Genomic DNA, 23,928 nt, shown 5'->3' with positions numbered 1-23,928 from the left:
TCATGCAGCACACCACTAAAATATCACGTTTTGCCTACGGTGTCTGCATGCAGGTGTGTCATTTTAAAGCATATTGTTTTCTTTATAAGTATAAATACCCCACAGGAATAGAAGCTAAAAAAGGTTAAGTACCTGTGAGGGCCCCAAAAGGATGCAAAGGAGCTACTGGCGCCAGTACCTAAATTTGTTTCTTACATCATGGCTATTTCCACCTTATGTCTTAACAAATAAGCCATGATCATGCATTTCCTTTTAGAATTTCCCAAGCCTATGATGTTCCATGTTATAACCCTTATATCCCGCATTTCTAATTATTCATAGTCTACAGTGGACAGAGTAACTTTACATTTTTGTGATACTCTTGTAAATCTCAAATGCAGAGTTATGCAATGCCGTTTCATCTCATGTTTTATGGTTCCTTCCCTTACCCTTCCACCACCCACACTGAATACTCCAGAAATCAGGGCAAATACCCCATTACACTCACATAAACCCAAAAGAAAACCTTGTACTGTACACATGCTTAGGGATGGAGCTACATCGACCAGGTCCATGCATCAAGGAACAGGTGTATCCTAAATAACATAGCTTCTTCATCTTCTGCATTTTGTTTAATAACATACTCTCTAAGAAATGCGCTCCATGACCAAATACCAAAATGCAATCCAAAATAATACAATACCAAGGAGTACAAATAGGAATTAAGGAACTGAGGACTGCTCAAATATTAGTCAGAGGTGTGTTGGATTGTCCCTCCTATAACGTTCTGATAAGGATTTAGCTAATAAGCATCAGTTATATTTAAGAAGTAATAAAACCCAATCATACCATTCAATACCATTAGAACCATTAATAATTAATATAAAGAATCTCACAATTTGAATATTGTTTTATTGATCTTTATCAATCAAAACTTAGTGTCCGATGCAATACTTTTAAATATGTAATTATAATTTAATATTATCAGTTTTGATTATCATGATTATAAAGTAATTAATGATTACTACTGTTTGTTGTTACCTTTAATATTCTTCTTAGATTGGCTTGAGCTTGTCCTTATTCCTGTGTGGTTAAATATGTGAACACCAGCTTAATTAATAATTGTTTTTTTTGTTGCATGTCTCTTGTTTTATTGTGGTTATCTTGGACTCTTATACCATTGCTTGGTGTGATGCAAGAGCAACTATATGAGGCATCATGATTGAATCACTTTAACATAGTCCCTACTGATTATTGTTGAGACAGGTTCACCTATAACAATATTTATCCTGTGCACTAACATCTGTTCCTTACATGAAAGTAGATTATAGAAGATTTTACTCTGGCACAATACATTTTATTATCCTCAATTTCCAGAGGTGGTTACTCTGCTGAAAAGATTTCTTAATTTCATTACATGACCGGAGGCTACCATTATGCATATCACTTTTAATGCAGACCCAAGCAGCCGCATACATCATAAAGCAAAGGTTCCACAAAAGAACATTAGCAAATAAAAGGAATGAGCACATAACAATTAGCATCTTTTAAATGGGGCTCCAAGCAGATAAATTCCTTATTTTTATTCCTCTTACTGATCGTTATTAATAACTGTTTTGTTAAAATTATCCTTTTATTAATAGCTTATTGACTTCTCATTCAAAAGTTTTTTTATCATGCCTTAGGCTATATACTGAATTCATTATGCCTTAATATACTTATTAGAATGTGTCCCCCCCTCCTCCTTAACTCGGTCATCCAGCCTCCAATGTATGGAGATTGGCTCCCGTTTATTCCATCCTGCCCTAATCGCGCATTTATTGAATCTGTTTATGCACATTTCATACCTTGTATTCCTTCAAATTACCATTGCGCTATCCATGGGCATCGGGCGCTGTACTCGTATCAACCCACGCCTCATCAAGCCAGCTCCTACCCCTCTTTCATGCTTCACAAGACGGAGAGCCCTATGCTTGCCGAAACGCTCCTCTCCGTCTCGGAGCACACGTACTTTAGAGGAAAGACCCTCGGCGACCCACACGTAGCATTGCTGCATCGCTAGGGGTCTTTCCTCCTTCCTCGGGCTTACAATGCCTGTTGCCTAGTAACGAGCCTATCGCTCATTTCTCATTAATCTACATATATTTTGGGTCCCTCCTCACCTGGTCCCCCCTTTTTAGGGCTCGCCTGCTGATGCGCATGCGCATAGCTGGTGAAGCTCTATAGTGGCTTATCCAGAGTTTAACTGCAAAATCAGACACAACTATGTCCCTTGCAGGAACGCACTGTTCGAATTGGCTCAAGTGCCAAAGTTCCTTACCCACTTTTTAAAAAAAAAGTAATCATATGTATCTGTGATTGAACCTTCACTAAACCATATGTATCTTCAAAATCTTAATACACAGACACAAACAAATTCCATGTTCAAAAACGTTCTCTTTACTTTTGTATTTCAAAATTATGTGCTTATTCTGATTTTTCATTATTTTTTGCTTTTTGTTAGCATTTTGCAAACATATTCACAATTGATTTTCATTGAAAATATAATGCGATATAATGTGATTCTTCAAAACAAATTATCAACATCATACACATGTGATACAACAGTTATATCAAGACTTTGCGACGACTCCCTATCAAGACTTTGCGACGACTCCCAATGCATTTCGATGCCAGAGCATCTTCGTCAGGGGAATTACTGTGTGGGAGAGATATATCATGTGAGACAACAAAACAAACTGAAACGAAACATGTTTCATCACATTCCCAACATTGTGTTCATGCATCGCATGCTGTGTGAACACTCTACTTCTAGATTTCATGCAACTAATAATATGTAACATTGTCCAAGCCTACTGGCAACTCAAGCACTATAGTGATACTACTGTGGTGTTCCCTATACATGCCATTAGATTTCTTGATTAGCGCACCCAACGTATGCTTCCTATTGACACGTGACATCCATGTGACCAGCACCAAAAAACGTATGTAAAAAAATAATAGCGTACTTTTCACCAAGAAGTTGTACCTAAAGTACGTTACTGAACAAAACTCTTTCTGCAATCGAAAAAGAAGAAGAAAAGAAGAAGAAATAAGCGTAAATGTATCCAGTACTGTCGATAGCCCAAAGCCTTTATCGCCTGACATAAACCAACTACTTACTTCCAAAATGTAGTCGCGCATCACACGAGACCTGTATCTGCAACAACTGCACCGTCTACAGAGTAGAACACAACTTTTACTCCATATGTTATAAACCGGCGTCCTCACTATAACTCATTCTCACACTAGCCCTTACCTTACAACATACTCCGTTTTCGTCGTCTACTCCGATCTCTGAGAAGTCAGCCGAGCGTCGGCTTTGCATGACGGGACGTAATTTAAACGTCCGTCATCAACATAGGACTAGTGCCCCACCCACCTGACTCGTGCTGTCCTAACGCGCAATTTTCTACAAATCGAACATAATAAAAAAAAATTTAAAACTACACCTTGATCTAAGAAAGTCGCTATGTTTGTGGATGCGTATAATGTGTATTTTACTGCATCTACGAAGTTGCCACGAGCTTGCATACCAAACGGTGTGCATAGAAAGAGGACAATCGATAACACAACTTTATTTAAAACCTAATCAAGGACATAACTGATGTCCCTGGTTAAGATAGTTGTGTGATGCCAATACCACAATTTTCAACAGATATATAGTACGAAAGCCTGCAGCCATACACCCAGACACCTATATGCAACAAAAGAGAAGAAAAGGAAAAAGAACACGCAAAAACGAAAAAGTGATAGTAATAATAATTGAAAAATTCAAATGCCTTATCCACAGACATTGGTGGCGCTTTACCAAAAATCTAATCCTGTATTGACAACTCATTTATCACCACAGGTGCACCTCTGCGTATTTAAATATATAAATGTTATACACTCACAGATAACATGCAAATTCAATTTTGTCATTCAGCCCCCCAGGTTTAACGGTATTAAGGTGCCTCATCCAAAAAGTTTCTCTTTGAGCAATTCTTACATTGGGATCCACATGGGGCTCGACCAATACCTGCTCTAGTACAGTATATCTTAGTTGAGGGATGGTGTGCTGCCTCTCTTTCCAATGTTGCGCAAGACTGGATTTCTCATTGCCAAGCCTTATGTTTGACTTATGTTCAGTAATCCTGATTTTAATTTTCCTCGTGGTGCGGCCCACATACACTAGGCCACACGGACACTTGATTGCATATATCACTGAACTAGTGTTGCAGTCTGAGGTATGTCTCAGTTTAATCTGTTTACCTGTGTGTGGATGTGTGAATGTGTCTCCCACCAATACATTACCACAATGACCACAGTTAAAACATTTCTGCATCCCTTTAGTTTTGCCCTGCACTGGCTTTGATTTTTTATGAGATTGTTTGATCTCGACAGTGCAAAAATTGGGGTTTCAAAGAATACTGTTTTGAAATCTTCTTCTTGCTCGATAAGTTCCCATCTTCTCAGTATGCATTTTTTAATCTTGGGTGTGATTGTCGATTGTTTCAAAACACAAACCTCTCTTTTTGATGTTGATTTTTGTACTTTTTCAAGTAAAGCTTCTCGTGTTTTCAATGAAACTTTCACTTTTGCTTCAGTTAGTACTTTGTCTGGATATCCTCTACGACTGTATTGTTGCGACAAATCCTCTATGTCTTCTTCTGCCTGTGTTTCATCACTACTGATCCTCTTGATTCTAATAAACTGTGAGAATGGCAAATGGTTCTTCAAATTCTGTGAGTGAAAACTAGAGTAGTGTAAGGCATTGTTTCTGTCGGTCGGTTTCTTGAATAATTTCGTGTTGAGTTGATTTCCCAGCTTTGTTATAGTGATATCCAAAAAATTGATAGTGTTCTGATCAATGGAGTGGGTAAATTTGATCCTAGGGTGACATCCATTCAAAATCTCTATGGTCTTTTCCAACTGCATTCTAGATCCTTGCCAAACAATCAAAATGTCGTCTATATAACGTACATATAGTTTCAGATGTTCAGTCCAATCCGGATTCTCCAGTATATGTGAGTGTGCAAACTTGGCCATGAAAATGTTTGCGTAAGTAGGCGCCCCCGTAAACCCCATGGATGTACCTGTCTTCTGAAGATAGAACTGAGATTGCCATGAAAAATATCCATGATAGAGACAGAATTGTAAAATCTCCAATAGAAAAACATTCAATGATTCTTCGTACTCACTCCTTAAGAGCATCCATTCCACCGCTTCCATGCCTTCCCCGTGGGGGATTGACGTGTAGAGGGCAGTTACGTCAATTGTGGCCAGCCATGTTTCACTTTCACTTGATATTTGCAGACGAGCCAGTTTATTTAGACAGTCTGTAGTGTCTTGGATGTAGGAAACCCACCGTTGCACCAGTGGCTGCAAGTAGTAGTCTAAGAATTTTCCTATTGGCTCGTGAATCGAGCCACATCCTGCCACAATAGGACGAAAAGGTGGATCACTCGCATCCTTGTGCAATTTAGGCAGCATATAGATGTGAGGTCTTTTAGGATATTCGGTGACTAAATATCTGTAAGTCTTCTCATTGATCCATCCTAAATCTTTTGCTTTCTTCAAAATGTCAATAAGTACAGTTTGAAACATCACAGTGGGGTCTGTATCCAGAGCGATATAGGTGTCGGTGTCGTCCACATGTGCTGAAACCTTTCGATTATAGTAGACCGTGTCCATCACCACCAAGGCACCTCCCTTGTCTGCTGCTTGAAATGTTAAGTCCTGATTCTCACTCAGTGCTTTTAGTGTTATCCATTCTTTTTTGGTCAAATTGGTGATTCTCGATTCCTTCTTATGTATGTCTACCAGATCTTTTTTCACTAGTAATTCAAATAGGTCCAGAGTTTAATGTGATGTAGGAGGAATGAAAGTGCTTTTCGGTTTGAACACTTTGGTCGTTATCTCCTTCTCTGGCAGTTGAGGTACATTATGAAAGAACCATCTGAGTCGAAGTTTCCTCGTAAATTTGTACAATGCTATTTCAGTTTCCAATGGGTTGGTCTTATACGCGGGTACGAAAGACATTCCTTTATTAAGAATTGTCAATTGACTATCCGTGAGGTTTGTACTTGAGATCTTTACCACCAGATCTCCTAGCGATTTTTCCCCCTTGGTTTGGGCTTTTTTTGTTCTTGTTGAGCCTTGTCCCCTTCTGACCCTTTTGTTTTGCTTGTTCTGTCCTCTTGAGGTGGATGGTCGCTTCTCTGGCCTGCCTCTAAAAAAGACTCTCTGTCAGTTCCACTGGTGGATGCTCCATGTTCTGTCATTGAAGTAGGACTCGTCGTCGGTGCTGGAGGTCTGTTAGGTAGTGTCCTGTTCAGTGGCCACACTCTCCTCTGAAGAAGCTTGTGTTTTTCTGAATGGGCGTCTCTGGGCGTATACCTCCGCCCACGTATACACCTCGTCTAACTTATAGTCAATTGTATCTCTACGAAATTTTCTCAACTTCCTCTCATGTACCTCTTTCTCATGTGCCTCTATGGTCTCATTAATATCTTTCATTGCTTGATCAAACTGTTCCTTTGTCATTCGTGAGTCTAAATTAGTCTTCAAATCTTGAATCTCGGTTGCCAATTCTTTCAAAATATCCGATAGTTCCTCTATAATTAAAAGTATTAGGTCAAGAGAACACTTATTAAGGATCGAATACCATTTGACCATGAATGGTTTATTAAATTTAAAAAGCATCGGTTTCAATGCAATCCTCAGTCCTCGTGGGATCCGTTTTACCCGGTGGTACTGAATCAACGTGGAGGCATGTAGCCTCTGGTTTACCTCTTTTCTAAGAGTATATTGAAGTTGCTTGAGTGTTTTGCTAGTTGAGCCTGGAGCTGCTTGAAAAGCCCTAGTTTCTTTGATCAACGAATATATACTGGTTGCTTCTTCATCTGTGTAACCTTTCACCTCAGCTTGATTAGCTGTTAAGTGTGATATTTCTTCGAAATTCATGATGATTGTATATTCTTATGTTTTTATTTTAAGGGTGCTGGTCACCAATGGGGGTAAATGAGTTATATACAAAAAATATTTGTGTAACCTGCACACCCTGTTTTTTGCGAAAAGCTTCTAACTTATGACCATCGGTGCAGACCTGCTGCCTGACTAACCCCTTTCAGGTTCCTATTATAACTGCAAAATCAGACACAACTATGTCCCTTGCAGGAATGCACTGTTCGAATTGGCTCAAGTGCCAAAGTTCCTTACCCACTTTTTAAAAAAAAAGTAATCATATGTATCTGTGATTGAACCTTCACTAAACCATATGTATCTTCAAAATCTTAATACACAGACACAAACAAATTCCATGTTCAAAAACGTCTGGTTCTCTTTACTTTTGTATTTCAAAATTATGTGCTTATTCTGATTTTTCATTATTTTTTGCTTTTTGTTAGCATTTTGCAAACATATTCACAATTGATTTTCATTGAAAATATAATGCGATATAATGTGATTCTTCAAAACAAATTATCAACATCATACACATGTGATACAACAGTTATATCAAGACTTTGCGACGACTCCCTATCAAGACTTTGATCCTTATGTCCTTGATTAGGTTTTAAATAAAGTTGTGTTATCGATAGTCCTCTTTCTATGCACACCGTTTGGTATGCAAGCTCGTGGCAACTTCGTAGATGCAGTAAAATACACATTATACGCATCCACAAACATAGCGACTTTCTTAGATCAAGGTGTAGTTTTAAAAAATGTTTTATTATGTTCGATTTGTAGAAAATTGCGCGTTAGGACAGCACGAGTCGGGTGGGTGGGGCACTAGTCCTATGTTGATGACGGACGTTTAAATTACGTCCCGTCATGCAAAGCCGACGCTCGGCTGACTTCTCAGAGATCGGAGTAGACGACGAAAACGGAGTATGTTGTAAGGTAAGGGCTAGTGTGAGAATGAGTTATAGTGAGGACGCCGGTTTATAACATATGGAGTAAAAGTTGTGTTCTACTCTGTAGACGGTGCAGTTGTTGCAGATACAGGTCTCGTGTGATGCGCGACTACATTTTGGAAGTAAGTAGTTGGTTTATGTCAGGCGACAAAGGCTTTGGGCTATCGACAGTACTGGATACATTTACGCTTATTTCTTCTTCTTTTCTTCTTTTTCGATTGCAGAAAGAGTTTTGTTCAGTAACGTACTTTAGGTACAACTTCTTGGTGAAAAGTACGCTATTATTTTTTTACATACGTTTTTTGGTGCTGGTCACATGGATGTCACGTGTCAATAGGAAGCATACGTTGGGTGCGCTAATCAAGAAATCTAATGGCATGTATAGGGAACACCACAGTAGTATCACTATAGTGCTTGAGTTGCCAGTAGGCTTGGACAATGTTAGATATTATTAGTTGCATGAAATCTAGAAGTAGAGTGTTCACACAGCATGCGATGTTGGGAATGTGATGAAACATGTTTCGTTTCAGTTTGTTTTGTTGTCTCACATGATATATCTCTCCCACACAGTAATTCCCCTTACGAAGATGCTCTGGCATCTAAATGCATTGGGAGTCGTCGCAAAGTCTTGATAGGGAGTCGTCGCAAAGTCTTGATATAACTGTTGTATCACATGTGTATGATGTTGATAATTTGTTTTGAAGAATCACATTATATCGCATTATATTTTCAATGAAAATCAATTGTGAATATGTTTGCAAAATGCTAACAAAAAGCAAAAAATAATGAAAAATCAGAATAAGCACATAATTTTGAAATACAAAAGTAAAGAGAACCAGACGTTTTTGAACATGGAATTTGTTTGTGTCTGTGTATTAAGATTTTGAAGATACATATGGTTTAGTGAAGGTTCAATCACAGATACATATGATTACTTTTTTTTTAAAAAGTGGGTAAGGAACTTTGGCACTTGAGCCAATTCGAACAGTGCATTCCTGCAAGGGACATAGTTGTGTCTGATTTTGCAGTTATAATAGGAACCTGACAGGGGTTAGTCAGGCAGCAGGTCTGCACCGATGGTCATAAGTTAGAAGCTTTTCGCAAAAAACAGGGTGTGCAGGTTACACAAATATTTTTTGTATATAACTCATTTATCCAGCGTTTAACCACTGGCGATTCCATGCAGTGCATGTGCTTTTTAGGTCATTGCGCAAGCCCTAAAAAGCGCGTGCACAATGCCACCAGCCGCCTGCCTGCCTGCCTTGCATTGCATTACCACATCAAGGCAGCCCAGCCTCCCCTCCCACAAGCTTCTCAGCGTGCGCTCATCCCCTAATTATTCACGGCCGGCCGGCCATACTTTCAGTTTCACGGTCGCAAGACCGTGTCTCCCTTTATGCTGGTTTTAAACTGTTTTGCTCGTGGTGCTCGTGTTTCCAGTCTCTACTAAAGAAAAATACCCGCATTTCTTCTTTCAGCTTCCACCTACCACTTCTCAGTGTTGCTGCCCGCCGTTGCTTCCCTGCTGCTTGCACTGCGATTTAGGATTTCTTTAATTTATTTTACATGCTTTGCTCGAGTCGCTTCCTTTCTGCTCCCACCCAGCACTTCTTTACCTTGCTGCCCCACCCCACACCCCTCCCTACCGTCTCCGCTTGTTTAAAGAATAGGCTCCTTTCAGCATTTTATTTATTTAAAATGCTTGTATGTTTGATACCTAAATATTGTGTTTCACAAACCATTGTCACCACATTTTGCCGGTAACATATGCCTTTATTTCACCTACCACTTCTCAGTGTTGCTGCCCGCCGTCACTTCTCTGCTGCTCGCACATTGATTTAGGATTTCTTTTCATTAATTTAAAATGTTTTGCTCCAGATGCTTCCTCTATGATCTCACCCAGCACTTCTGTGTCTTGCTGCCCTGCCCCACACCCTGCCCCACACCCCTCCCCACCGTCTCTGCTTGTTTAAAGAGAAGGCTCTTTCCCGCGTTTTATTTAAACAGTTTTGCTCGTATGTTTGATACCCAAGTATTGTTTTTCCCAATCCATTGTCACCACATCTTGCCGGGAACGTATGCATTCATTTTATCTGCCTAAGGTAATGAGACATAAATTATGCATATGTTTAATTCAAATATTTGATATACATTTTACTGTGTAATTTCATTGTTTGGTTAGCAGTAGCTCTGACACAGCTCCACCGAGGCACCCACCACACAGCTCCACCGATGCACCCACCACAGAGCTCCACCGATGCACCCACCACAGAGCTCCACCTATGCACCCACCACAGAGCTCCACCTATGCACCCACCACAGAGCTCCACCTATGCCCCCACCACAGAGCTCCACCGATGCAGCCACCACACAGCTCCACCGACACAGCTCCACCGATGCACCCACCACACAGCTCCACCGATGCACCCACCACACAGCTCCACCGATGCACCCACCCCACCACCCAGCTCCACTGATGCAACCACCACACAGCTCCACCGACACAGCTCCACCGATGCACCCACCATACAGCTCCACCGATGCACCCACCACCCAGCTCCACTGATGCAACCACCACACAGCTCCACCGACACAGCTCCGCCGATGCACCCACCACACAGCTCCACCGATGCACCCACCACACAGCTCCACCGATGCACCCACATACAGCTCCACCGATGCTCCAACTAAGCTCCACCAATGCACCTACCGCACAGCTCCACCAATGCACCCACTAAGCTCCACCGATGCACACACCACTCAGCGCAACCACAGCATCACTGAGCGCAACCACAGCATCACTCAGCACTACCACAGCATCACTCAGCACTACCACAGCATCACTCAGCACTACCACAGCATCACTCAGCACTACCACAGCATCACTCAGCGCAACCACAGCATCACTCAGCGCAACCACAGCATCACTCAGCGCAACCACAGCATCACTCAGCGCAACCACAGCATCACTGGTTCAAATATGTTCTTTCAATGTTTGAAGCTGTTTTCAAGCGTTCACGCTTTATTACAAATCACAAAAAGATGTTAATATTTCACTTCTGTTCTTGGATTTTCGTCACAATAAAAAACACTGAACAAAATCTTCACAAAAGTTATTTACAAAAGTTTAAGCTATTGCCATTACAAATTAAATAAATTATTTAAGTATTAATTATTTTAAAAAATTAAAAGCCATTGTTATTTGTAATATCAATACATCTAAGTCACGTAAATACAAAACATGTTGCATTACAAATGCTATAGGTGTCACATTTGCAAATGTTATAACTATTGGCATTGTAAATGACAACGTTATTAATTTAGCTATTTTAAAAAATAACACATAAATAAAAAAAAAATCATTTATAAGACCAATAGCTCAAACTTTTCTAATGCGAGCCCTATTGCATTTCCAATGCTTGTTTTTGTTTACCTGGCCTCAATACACACACATAAAAAAAAAAGAGGTCATATATAAAAAAAAAAATGTAAAAGAAAAAGGTCATATATATATATTTTAAAAAAAAAAGGGGGAAAAAATATAATTGTTCATAGTTCTTTACACTATGTCTGACACAGACTCAGATGAGGCTAGCGCCCCTGTATCTGATATTGGAAATGAGGCAATCAAAAACCTAATTCACAAGGAAATGAGATCCTGTATGTTTTCAACATTATCCCTGGTTATTTAATTTAATTTAATTTAATTGTGGGTTTATATAGCGCTAGGAATCGACTCCCGGAGGAGTATCTCCACGCTTCGACCGCTGGGGAACCCGTCCTGGCTCACCCTGAGAGATGGTCCCTGATGGGTATCTCTAAGGTGCGACCAAGCATCCCCGGCGGTCTGGGGGGGCCGTTGTGAAGATGAGGCAAGCTGATGCCCAGAGTTGCCGAGTGTGGTTTCTGACTAGAGTAGGCACCGAGGCGAGAATTATCGAGTCCGCTGACCCTGGTCCACGACCCTGCCGCGTCGGGAATCGAACCCTGGTCCCGGGCCGTTCTCTGCTTATGGATCTGCCGCCTCTAACCAGTGAGCCACACTTCTCTACACTACACTTATGGCCTCTAAAAGATCAATCACCTCTGAAGAGGATGATACTGCCGAACATAACCTGACAGACGAGAACAATCTCATCGAAATAAGGGGTAAGAAATCTAAAAAGACCAAAAATATTGAGTATACCCCAAAGAGCACTACGGGAGGTCTTGGAACCTCAAAATAAATGGGAGGTCTCCGCACCTCATACACTCCTCAGCGGCAAGAGATTGAAAGGTGTCCTCAGAAGCACAAAGTATATGGGTGTCCCCGGAACACAATCTATCAAAGTGCTCAAAGTGATGATGTCTACAATTTGGACATGATGACAATTTTCACACCGACGGCCATGATGATGATGCCTCTGAATTTCCGGATGAATATATCCTCAACCTAAATGAGGACGAACAAGATCTTGATTTCCAACCCTTTGAGGATAATCTACCTTCATCCTCAAAAGACAGTATATTGACCCCCTAGGTGAGGAGATGTTTTCTCCCTTTAATATCAAACATCCCAGGAGTTCAAAGTGGATTCCCCTTGAACACGTTTGCAAATTTATTGCAAAATGGCTAAGGAATCCTCTCGAGAGGGAGACCCGCAATCTTTTAAGAGCTGAATGCTCAAGACCGTCAATAGAGGGTAGGGATTGCCAGACCCCAAACCTCAACTCTGAACTAATCACATACCTATTTAAACTTGGTAGGGATCCCAGAAAGGGTTTAGAGAGATCCCTTAAGATCTGCCAAGATGGGTCCTGGATGTTCTAGGACCTTTAGCTAAGATCATCGATGCTGCCGAAGACAGCTATCTTAATGGCTCTCCACTGAACACCGATATAATTCGAGGTTGGAGTCAAAGGGCCTTAGTTTTGTTGGGCAACGCCAATGCAGGTCTTAACTCCTAGAGGAGAAGAGTAGTCTTAACCAGGATTAGTCCCAAATTGAGCTACTTAGCTGACAAGGAACCCTCACTCAACCCTAAGGGTTTGCTTTTCGGTGAAGACCTAATTAAAAACTTAGGTAGATATGTTTCTACCTTCACGGCATTAGACAAAGCCCATCAGAATATGAAAAGAGTCTTTAATTCCAACAACCTTTTTGGCAGGGCCGGAAGAAGGGGCCAATCTTCCGGCCGCTTCAACCGCAGGCCCTATTCGAGATCAGGAGGTTTCGGTGGAAGAGGCTACCAATCCTCTAATCAACATCAATTCTACCCGCCAAGAGGAAGAGGCTTCCGCTCAAGAGGCTTCAGAGCAAGAGGAGCATCTGGCGACACCAACCCTCAAAGTGAGTACTACAATCCTTTATCCTTCCCCTTCTTCTTCACCAAAGGTGGGAGGCAGACTGAAATTCTTTTCTCAGAACTGGACACTTCATCACTCAAGACCCTTGGGTTCTAAATACCGTAATCGGGTTTGCTATAGATTTTACAGAAACTCCAATTCAAAATTCACTTCCCAGGGAAATTCCGCTCACTTTAGCTCAAGAGAAAAAAATAGAGGAGGAGATCTCCTCGATGCTTCAGAAAGGTGCAATTGTAGAAGCCCCTATGGACTTGCTGAGGTTTATAAGCACACTCTTTCTTGAAGAAAAAAAGGACAAAGGTTGGAGGCCCGTCATAAACCTAAGGGAGCTCAACAAATATCTTGTTTACAGACACTTCAAGATGGAAGGAATCCATCTTCTGAGAGATCTATTGTTGGAAGGGGACTGGTTGGTCAAATTAGATCTAAAGGATGCCTACTTTACCATTGCGATGGGCAAGGAACATCAACCCTTCCTTCAGTTTATTTGAAAAAACCATCTCTTTCGAGGGCGTGGCCAAGATGGCAGCGTGATCTGTCGCACTGTGCCGGAGCTCCCGCCGACAGTTTTCAATAGCACAGGCCCACGGCCAAAACAGCAGGGGTCGGCTCCCGAGACAGGAGGTGATTAACACCGGCGACCTACGGAGCATCGGGCGGTCGGCAGACACCGAGCCGGAGGTCTTAGAATCCAGAACGGGTGCCGGACGCGGATCGGAGGCAGCAGTTGGCGACAAGCTAGGAAGAAGGCAGGCTGCGGAGGGCGAGCGGCCCGGCCCCTGATTGAGGAACGGATCAGCGGAGACGGCAGGGGTGGTGAGTCGCTCGGAGGAGACCGGAGGTTCCGAGCACAGACCCCAACCCGGTAGTAGTGGAGGAGGTGAATGCTGCCTGGCCGTCCGCCATCTTGTGCGTGTATGCAGCGGCAGTGAGAGGGGCGAGCGGAGATCGGCCCCTGGGACCGTTACTGTGCGGCTTTGGTTGCATCGTACCAGGGGAGGCTGCCGGTCTGACGGAGGACAGCGGCGGCTGCTCTGGAGGTGGGGAGCAGTCTGCAAAGGCCCTAAGACTTCCAGTGGAGATTCGAAGGTGGCGCCATCTTGGATCGGGGCCGGCGGGACTGTGATGATAGCAGCCCCCGCGCACGGCAGATCACTGCAGCGGGAGGGTTGGTGATAACGCCGGGAGGACCCGGATCGCCGACCCCCATGATCATCGGCGGCAGCGAGGGGCCGGTAGGCAGCGGGGGAAACAGGAGAGCTGTGGACACCTTGGGAGATCCGCGACGTGGCAGCAGGGGGGCCCGGAGGGAGCGAGGTGAGCGGAGGCCGACTCCATCGAACCGCGGAGGAAGGCGCAGACAGCGGGGCCTGCACGTGAGAGGCCAGCGTTGCCTGGAGAGAGGGTGGCTTCTTAGAGCAGCAGCTGACCGGGGTGGCGGAGTACGGGGGCGTTGGACTGACGCCGGAGAGTGAGAGACCCCAGGTGGACTAGAGCGGTGGGTGTTGCCCCTGAAACACGGCGCAGTACGCCACGTGTCCTCGTGAGTGAGCTATCAGGTGCCATTGCGGAGTTGCCTAACAGCGGAAAAGCGCCGGATTGTGCCTGGCGGTGCACCCCAGGGGCCGGTTGGGCGGTGGTCGGCAGGAGCCCTCTCAGCTGAACTTTGTCAGACGACGGGAAGAAGGTAGGCCGCCGTCGCGGTCGGGCCTGGGTGGCGGGAGGGCCCTCCCGGTGCACGGTCCCGTCGGAGCCCAGAGATGTCCACTACGAGGGTGAAGAAGGATAAAATGGTCAATGACCTCTTTGCTAAGGTCCAAATGTCGCAACAGACAAAGGAGGGGGCGCCATTCCCGGCAGCGGCTGGTCGAGCGGCAAGTACGGAACCGATTACTAAGACGTTCCTCGAGTCGCTGTTCACGTCCCTGCGGGAAGACATTGATGCCCTACAGAAAGAGTTTGCGGACGAGATCAGAGATGTACGCAGGGACGTGGACGGCATAGGAGAGCGCGTTGCGGACCTGGAGACCAAGAGTGAGTACCGGGATACAGAATTGGAGGCGCTACGACAAGAAATAGTCTGGATTCACTCTCAGCAGGTGGACCTACAGTCGCACGCCGAAGACCTGGAGAATCGCTCCCGACGCCATAATGTCCGCATCCGAGGCGTAACTATGTCCGAGGACACCAGGGACCTCGTGGGCTTCACCGGCGCCCTGTTTCGCCACATCCTGGGGTGCCCAGCAGACACGGACATCCGGATAGACCGGGTACATAGAGTGGGTACCCCGCACCATTCGTCGGCCCCTCCACCGGATATCCTCGCATGTGTGCAGGACTTCCGCACTAAAGAAGAGATCTTGCTGAAGGCGCGGCAGAAGCACCCCCTCACTTTTTGGGGTCAGACGATGTTGTTTTAAACCTGTCACGACTTTCCTTCAACAACAAAACATCTCCTACAGTTGGGGCCACCCCTTCCGTTTGATCTTCAAAAAGGACAATAAGTTGTACCAACTTCGGTCTTTAAAAGAAGCCTGTAACCTGTTGGGCCTGGAAACACCGGCTGAGACAGAAGACAGAGGGCTCCACACCGGAGATGGACGATGGTAAACCCTGCTGCCAACAACAGGCTAGGCGACGGCGGGTCAAGAAACCACCAGCTGCAGAGATCAAGAATGGCCAATGGGCAGCAGTGGAGGCAGTATCGTCGGGGGCCGAGGCATCCCACCCCAGCTGAAACGCGAGAAGAGTATTCCTGGCTGGGTCACGTATTTACTATGCAATATACTGTCGGCGAGAGGGAGGATACTTTCTGATCTGACAGACTTCCCCAGTGTTGTTTTCTACCAATCACCTCAGGATGATGGACAAGATTGTTGATTTGGTTTTACTGTTGGGGGGGGGGGCACTATTCTTTCTTCACCAAAAGTTATCGGGGGTAGATTTGTTGGGGTGAGGGGGGTGTTCCAGGTCCACGAATGCATGTGTGTGTGTAGAGGGGTGAAGACTCTGAAGGTTGATTGTCGGAGTGAGGGGGGTGCCCTAGGGCAGGGTGGTCAATCCCCAGCACTTAGGTGTGCCATAGGAGAGTCATTGCATGGGGACACAGAGGGTTTAAGGTTAGTGGGGACATATGCCAGCGACTGAATTGCGCTTACTCACATTGAATGTCTGAGGCCTAAACAACCCCGTGAAACGGAGGGCAGTCTTATCGTTCATGGAGAACTCAAAGGCTGACATTTGCCTTCTTCAGGAAACACATCTGTTGACCAAGTACTGCCTCAGGATGAAGGCGCGTAGCTTCCCATTTCAATTCTTCTCTTCTAGCCCCACCAAGACTATGGGGGTTGCGATCCTGGTGTCCCAGCACTTTCGGGGGAGGGTGGGACAGAAAGTGGCGGACATACAAGGGAGGCTACTCTCCTACATATTTTCTCTAGGTGACACTTCCTTCACAGTTAGCTCCATCTACGCTCCAAATGAGGGTCAAGAGAAATTTCTCCACCAGGCACTCAGCGAGGTTACCACAACACCGGATAGGCATATACTGGTAGGGGGCGATCTCGACTTGGTATTTGATACATTGCTGGACAGGTCGGGACAGCGCTCCACGCAGGCAGGTAATTTAGAGGGGGGGGGGGGGGTTAGCAAGGCTGGAGAAGTTGGGAATGGTAGATCTTCGGCGCAGCTTTCACCCAGGAGCTAGGGATTACTCCTATTACTCTAACGCCCAGAAAACCTATGCTAGGCTGGACTACTTTTTATCCTCCACATCCCTTCAGGCGCTTGCGACAGAGGTAGAGATAGGTGCTGCGGCGCTTTCCGATCATGCTCCAGTGTCAGTAGTGTTCTCCTTCCCTCCTGTGACTCGGCCTACCCGCTGTTGGCGGCTGCGAGACACGTTGCTTCACCATAAGGATACAGTAGAGAAGATTAGGGGGGGCCATTACAGACTATCTGTCTCATAACCACACCTCGGACACCACATTAGCGACACACTGGGCGGCACTCAAGGCGGTATTGCGCGGCGAGTTTATAGCAATATCGGCGGCTGAAAACCTGGAGAGGGCTTGCAAGCGCGAAGAACTCACGAAGCGGACACGAGAGTTAGAACAAATGCACCAAAGGACAGGCGCGCCCCGGGTGTGGCGGCAGCTCCGTCAAATACGACAGCAGCTGGCCGCCTTAGATCAAGACCGGGCGGAATTCGCGGCCCTGAGGATAAGGCACATGTACTACACCGGGTGGGACAGGTGCAGGCGACTGCTGGGGCGCGCACTCCGGGAAACTCAACAGCGACATACGGTGCAAAAGATCGCTACCCGGGACGGGGTTCGGGCTACGGATGACGGCGCCATTGCTAAGGCCTTTAGTGATTTTTATACCTCCCTATATGCAGGGGCGTGTCTTGACCCCGCTGACGGTGAGGCTTTTCTAGAGTCCATCACACTTCCTGCCTTGTCAAAAGACCAAACAGAATGTTTAGATAGCAAGATTAGGCCCGAAGAGGTGATCTCGGCTATCTCGCGTCTCAGGTTGGCCAAGGCGCCGGGGCCGGACGGCTTTACAGCAATTTTTTATAAAACATTCTGTCCGCAAGTACCACCGTTATTGACGGCCCTCTTTAACTCATTTGAGGAGCCCGGCGCCAACCCGAGTGATCTGCTAGACGCCAGCAGATCCGTCATCCCTAAGCCAGGAAAGGACCGTCCCATTTCGCTCCTCAACGTCGACCTCAAGATCTACACTCGCATCCTGGCTGCGCGGCTCGCACCGCTCATGCAGGTACTGATCGAGCCGGACCGGGCTGGGTTCATTCCAGAGCGACAAACAGTCGACAACACCAAGAGGGCGCTACACCTGATAGAGAAGGCCACGCAGACGTCAGTGGAATTTATGATGCTTGCGATTGATGCTGAAAAGGCGTTCGATCGGGTGCATTGGCCTTACTTGGAACAAGTCCTGATAAAAGTAGGGATAGGATTGACGTTTCGGACGCGAATTCTGAACTGTTACACCTTCCCCACGGCGACACTAAGAGTCAACGGGTGCTCCTCGCCCCGCTTCCCCATTGAACGGGGGATGAGGCAGGGGTGTCCGCTGTCACCCCTGTTATTTGCCCTTTATATGGAGCCGTTGGCGCAGGCCATAAGATCAGATCAGAGGGTACAGGGAATTAAGTTTGGTGCGTATGTGCACAAGATTAGCCTATACGCGAACGACGTCCTGCTCTCTCTAGCCGCTCCCAGCACCTCCCTGTTGGCTTGCATGGAGATTCTAGAATCGTTTGCTGGTGCGGCGGGTTTTAAGGTTAATATGACGAAATCGGTGGCCCAGGACTTCTCGCTCGATGGGCGCACTCGTGCCTCCCTGCAGGAGCACTTTCCCTTCCGATGGGCATCAGAGACTGTCCCATACCTGGGAATTCAGCTGGCGGCCACCCTGCAAGACACGGTCCGTATCAACTACGCCAAGCTTCGTCAGACACTCCGTTCGGAATTGGGTAGATGGCGGCACTCCCCGCCGTCCTGGCTGGGAAGAGTAGCTGCCGTAAAAATGACCATTCTCCCGCAAATCCTGTACATATTTAGAGCGGTACCACTCCGCCCTCCGGAGGGCTGGATCCGCCAAACTCAGTTGGAACTCGCCCAATTCATATGGAACGGTAAACGCCCGAGGTTGAAACTTAGGCTGGCCATGCTGCAGCCGGAGAAGGGTGGGGTGGGACTCCCGGATCTGATGCTGTATTATCAAGAGACTCAGCTCCGGACTTTGGTGGAGTGGAGCCGATGGGAGTTGGACAAACACTGGCTCTTTCAAGACCAGGCAGTAGCGGGCCGCCCGCTGCAGGAGGTCCCCTTTCTCCGCAGACAACACCGACCTCCCAACCTGTACGCCTCGTTTATCACACGAGTCCCCATGGAAATTTGGGACCAGACCAGTGCGAAGCACTAGTTCACAACATTCCCGTCCCCACTTACACCGCTGTTAGAAAACCCTGATTTTGGACCGAGTCGAGACATCCAGGCCTTCGCTAAGTGATGCCCGGCGCGGTGTAGAGTTCTGTTCCACCTGTATACAGGGGAAGGAATAGTCCCCTTCGAGACTCTAAAACAGAAATATGGCTTGCCGGAAACGGAACGGCTTCGATATTTGCAGGTGCGGCACTGGGCGCTCCACGCTCAGTTTCGGGAGGGGGCGGATCGGAAGCTCAGTTCTTATGAGCGCTGGCTAATTACGCAGACGGCGGATAAGCGTCTCAATTCGGATTTATACCGCATGCTAATAGATCGATTCTCCCGCGTGTATAACTCGGGCAGGGCCCGCTGGGAGAGGGAGTTGGGGCGGGAGTTAAGTTGCAAAGAATGGGAGGGTATCTACTACCGTGCACGACACTTCGCTTACCACATGGGGTTGACGGACACGTTCACCAAATTAGTGACATACTGGTATTACACACCAGTGAGGTTACACGAAATGGATCGCACGAGGGACGCCTCATTGTTGGCGGGGATGCGGTGAGAGGGGTACTTTAGTACATTTGTTGTGGGACTGTGCCCAGATTCAGGGGTATTGGAAGTTGGTCCTAGACGAGGTAGACACACACCTAGATACAGAAATTCCTAGGTTCCCTGCCTATGTCCTCCTAGGTCTACCTAATGGCATCACTTACCCGTTGAAATCACGCAGGGGTAGACTGATTGCTATTTCCCTGGGCTCAGCAGTCCAGAACGTGCTGGCTTTTTGGCGCACTCCACACATCCCCACGCTCCAGGGTTGGTTGCATCGCCTCTGGTTGATCCTGGGCATGGAAAAGTTATCATTAATTAAAACAGAGGAGGGGTCCAAGTATGCGGAACTATGGCAGCCATTCCTGTCCCTATTGGCAACTGACTTTAGAGAGGTGACATGCCCCCGATATTTGCGACTATTACGTTTGTCTCAGGTAGAGGTGTGAAAGGTTTCGGAGTGGTAGGAAGTGTGGATGAGGAGGGATTTTGGACCTGGAATAAGGGAGGTGGGAGGGTAGGCGGGGGGCCGTAGGGGGGGGACTGGGGGTTGGATCCTGTTTTGGTTTTCTCTAATTATTAAGGGCTCGTCGCTTTAATTCTGCTTAAAGGAGGGACGGACCATTGGGCTTCTGGGCTCCTTAGCCATGCATGTCACAGTATTTCTATCTCACATGCTTATGTATTGCCTGTCCCCTTTATTTTTCCGAAGTGCAAATGTTCAATTTACTATGAGCGAGCTGATTTCTCAATAAAAAGATTTAATACTAAAACCATCTCTTTCAATTCCAAGCTCTTCCCTTCGGCCTCTCCTCGGCCCCTCGGTGTTTCACCAAGGTAATGAGAGCAGTAGCCTCATCTTTAAGAGAAAAGGGTATTCGTCTTATCATATACCTAGACAATATCCTTATCCTGTCTCAAGATCACTCTCAAATTATTCAAGACCTGAAGACCTTCCAGAGAACCTGGGATTTATTTATCATAAACAAAGAGAAATCGATACTATCCCCCTCAAAGACTATGGAATTCCTGGGTTTCGCCCGAGACACCACAAATTGCCTTCTTCTTCCACCAAAGAAGATTTCCGAAATCAGGAAAGAGATAAGACACGTCATAAAACTACTAAATCTATCCTTAAGGGATTTAGCCAGGCTCCTGGGTCTTCTCTCCTCTTCTATTTATTTATTAAGTTTTATATAGCGCAAACAAGATCCCGAAGGATATCAGAGCGCTTTACAAAAGGGTGGAAGGAAGGTCAAAAACCCAATATCGACATCAAGTAAGAATACAAAACATGAATAATCGCATGATTCAAATACAAATGACATAAAGGAGAGTAATACATTGTATCCATATTTATGTGGGGCGCAAATATCGATACACTGCATGTATATGGAGTGGTGCCCCCCGTCGATTGCATTCATAGTTGTAAATGCAGTGGTAAAAGGACATATTTGCAAATAGCGTAAACAAACCTGTGAATTGTCGAAAAACAAAAAGAAAAAAGAATCAGTTAAGAATCTTACCTTAACTCTACGTTATGCAGACGCACTGATCTTGCCAAGGAGAATCTCCCTATAGTCACACACTGTAAATGGGGGAAGATTAAAAATGCTGCAAGTATCCCAGACGAGCGTCTATTCAAGCTATCGTTCCGGGCCCCCTAAATTATCGAGCCCTTCAAAGGATAAAAGCGAGGGCCTCTGGTACGGAGATCGTGTTTGCTTAAACCAGGAGGCCATTTTGGAACTGACCTGGTGGTTAGACAATTTGGACGCTTGGAACGGCAGAGCGATCTTTGGTTCAGCGCCAGATTTTGTCTTAGAATCAGATGCGAGCCTTCATGGCTGGGGTGCTTGTCTCCTAGATCAGAATACTGGAGGGGTTTGGTCTCAAGAAGAATTTTCCCACCACATAAATTACCTGGTATTAACCGCAGGTCTTTATGCTCTAATGAGTTTCAAACACTCTCTTTAAGGCAGATCGGTTATTCTGAAAATGGACAACATGTCCGCTGTTGCCTACATAAACCGCTTGGGAGGTACCAAATCGAAAGACCTCTCGAACTTAGCCAAAAAACTTTGGATGTTCTGCCTGGAACACAGGATCTCCCTAAGAGCGGAATATCTTCCAGAGAAATCCAACCTTTGTGCGGATTGGAACTCGAGGTTCCTCCTAGACCACAGCGACTGGAAGCTCAACACCTCTGTATTCGATTCCCTCAACAATTTTTGGGGTCCTTTCCAAATAGATCTCTTCGCGAGCAGACTAACATTCCAATTGGAGAATTATTACAGCTGGGTGACCGACCCGGGTACTCTAGCGTGAACACATTTCTACAATCATGGGACGGGACCAACGCATATGCCTTCCCTCCATTTGCCATGATCAAGAGAGTCCTGCAGAAAGTGAGACAACAACGCTCTTCCATTGTCCTGGTGACTCCCTTTCGGCCATGCCAAGCCTGGTTCCCAAATACCCTGGAACTGACGCACGATCTTTCCTTCCTAATTCCTTCCCTCGCGGACCTTCATACAGACCTAGACGGTCAAATTCACCCTCTTGTTCAAACAGAGAATTTGAACCTTCTTGCCTGGAGAGTTTCAGGAGATCCAATGATCTCGCAGTAATTTTGTCGGCAGCTTCAGCTCTCCTCGGTGAGTCATGGGCCCCTGGTACACACTACCGGTACAACAACATTTGGAAAGTCTGGTTTCTTTGGTGCCTGGAAAGGAACCTGGATTCCGTGGAAGCACCTTTCGTTGATATAGTTAACTTTCTTGTGGAACAATTTGAAACGGGCCTTAGTTACAGATCTATCAATTGTTATAGATCAGCCATTTCCACAGGCCATGCTCTGATCAACGGTAAAACGGTAGGTAAAAATCCTATTATTTGTAGAGTTCTTAAAAGTATTAGATTAAGGAGACCTCCTAAACCAAGATACCAATCTCTCTGGAACGTCAAATTAATTCTTGATCTTTTCTCTAGTTGGCCTGATAACTCCCTCTTGAACAAAAAGAACCTTTCCATTAAACTCGCAACACTACTTTGTTTAATATCTTGCCGTAGGGTCTCTGATGTTAAAGCTCTTGATATTTCTTATAGATCCTATGACATGTTTGGAGTCAAATTTGAAGTGTATAGAAGAACCAAGACTATGTCCGATTCTATCTTCTACCCACGTTTTGATCTATACAAAAAGCTTTGTGTTGTAGACTGTATGAAAGAATATAATTTCAGAATGAATGCTCTTCGCCCCTCTGGTGTGAATCAGTAACTTATCTCATTCGTTAAACCTCACAAAGGTATTACCTCTGCCTCTATTGCTAGATGGGTTAACATTGTTATGAACCTAGCAGGTATCGATCTGAATATTTTTAAACCACATTCTATCAGAGGTGCAATGACCAGTAAGTCTTTCTGGTCCGGAGGTAAGTTGGATGATATTCTTAAAGCAGCTGATTGGTCTAATTCTAGAACTTTTGCTCAACACTGTTGCAAACCAATCGCTCATATGTCAGATGATGTCTTACAGGGCTACCAACATGCATAATGGTAGCCTCCGGTCTTGTAATGAAATTGCGATTCTCCTATTACCATGACTAGAGAATCTGGATTTCATTAAAGACTCGGAGGCTAACATTATCCCTCCCACCCTTTCCCTTGGGTGGTTGTTTATACATTCAGAATACATTTTGTTATTTCTATTCTTTATGTCCTCTTTTATATATACTTATATGTTTTGTTTATTGCTATGTTTATCATAAATGCTTTTCTCTTACATGTGTTTCATCACCAATTTTTATCTCCACTTGAATTATTCATATTTTTCTCTCCTTTTTTTCCAGATAACCTCTCATACCTTCTTGGTTTTGCTCTTCGGACAAGTTCATTCAACGTTCCTCTTTTCTTCTCTTTGTGATGGCTTAGATGTCGACTCTTCTTAAAGTTTTTGGGACTTTTTCTTCTGTACACCACATTTAAAAGAGGCGGATTGTTATGTGTTCATGCCATTTATTTGTTTGCTAATGTTCTATTGTGGAACCTTTGCTTTATGATGTATGCAGCTGCTTGGGTCTGCATTAAAAGTGATATGCATAATGTTAGCCTCCGAGTCTTTAATGAAATCCAGATTCTCTAGTCATGGTAATAGGA

At 45.2% G+C, this 23,928-nt stretch overlaps 1 protein-coding gene across 21 annotated transcripts in view; it reads right to left on the bottom strand.

Moving 5' to 3' along the window:
* Positions 1–23,928, bottom strand: part of PPIP5K1 (diphosphoinositol pentakisphosphate kinase 1) — a 1,366,868-nt gene that overhangs the window by 631,046 nt on the left and 711,894 nt on the right. For 5 of the 21 annotated variants that reach the window (XM_078683299.1, XM_078683308.1, XM_078683296.1 and 2 more), the window contains one exon: positions 1,021–1,062. The exons of the other annotated variants lie outside the window; for them this stretch is intronic. In XM_078683299.1, coding sequence (XP_078539425.1) covers positions 1,021–1,062 — 42 coding nt within the window. The remainder of the gene's footprint in view (positions 1–1,020; positions 1,063–23,928) is intronic. 21 annotated transcript variants of the gene reach the window in all.

This window comes from Lissotriton helveticus, chromosome 3_1 (assembly GCF_964261635.1).
Source record: "Lissotriton helveticus chromosome 3_1, aLisHel1.1, whole genome shotgun sequence".
Taxonomy (NCBI): Eukaryota; Metazoa; Chordata; class Amphibia; order Caudata; family Salamandridae; genus Lissotriton; species Lissotriton helveticus.
Note: the sequence above shows the minus strand (reverse complement) of the source record. Positions and strands in the feature narration are given on the sequence as shown.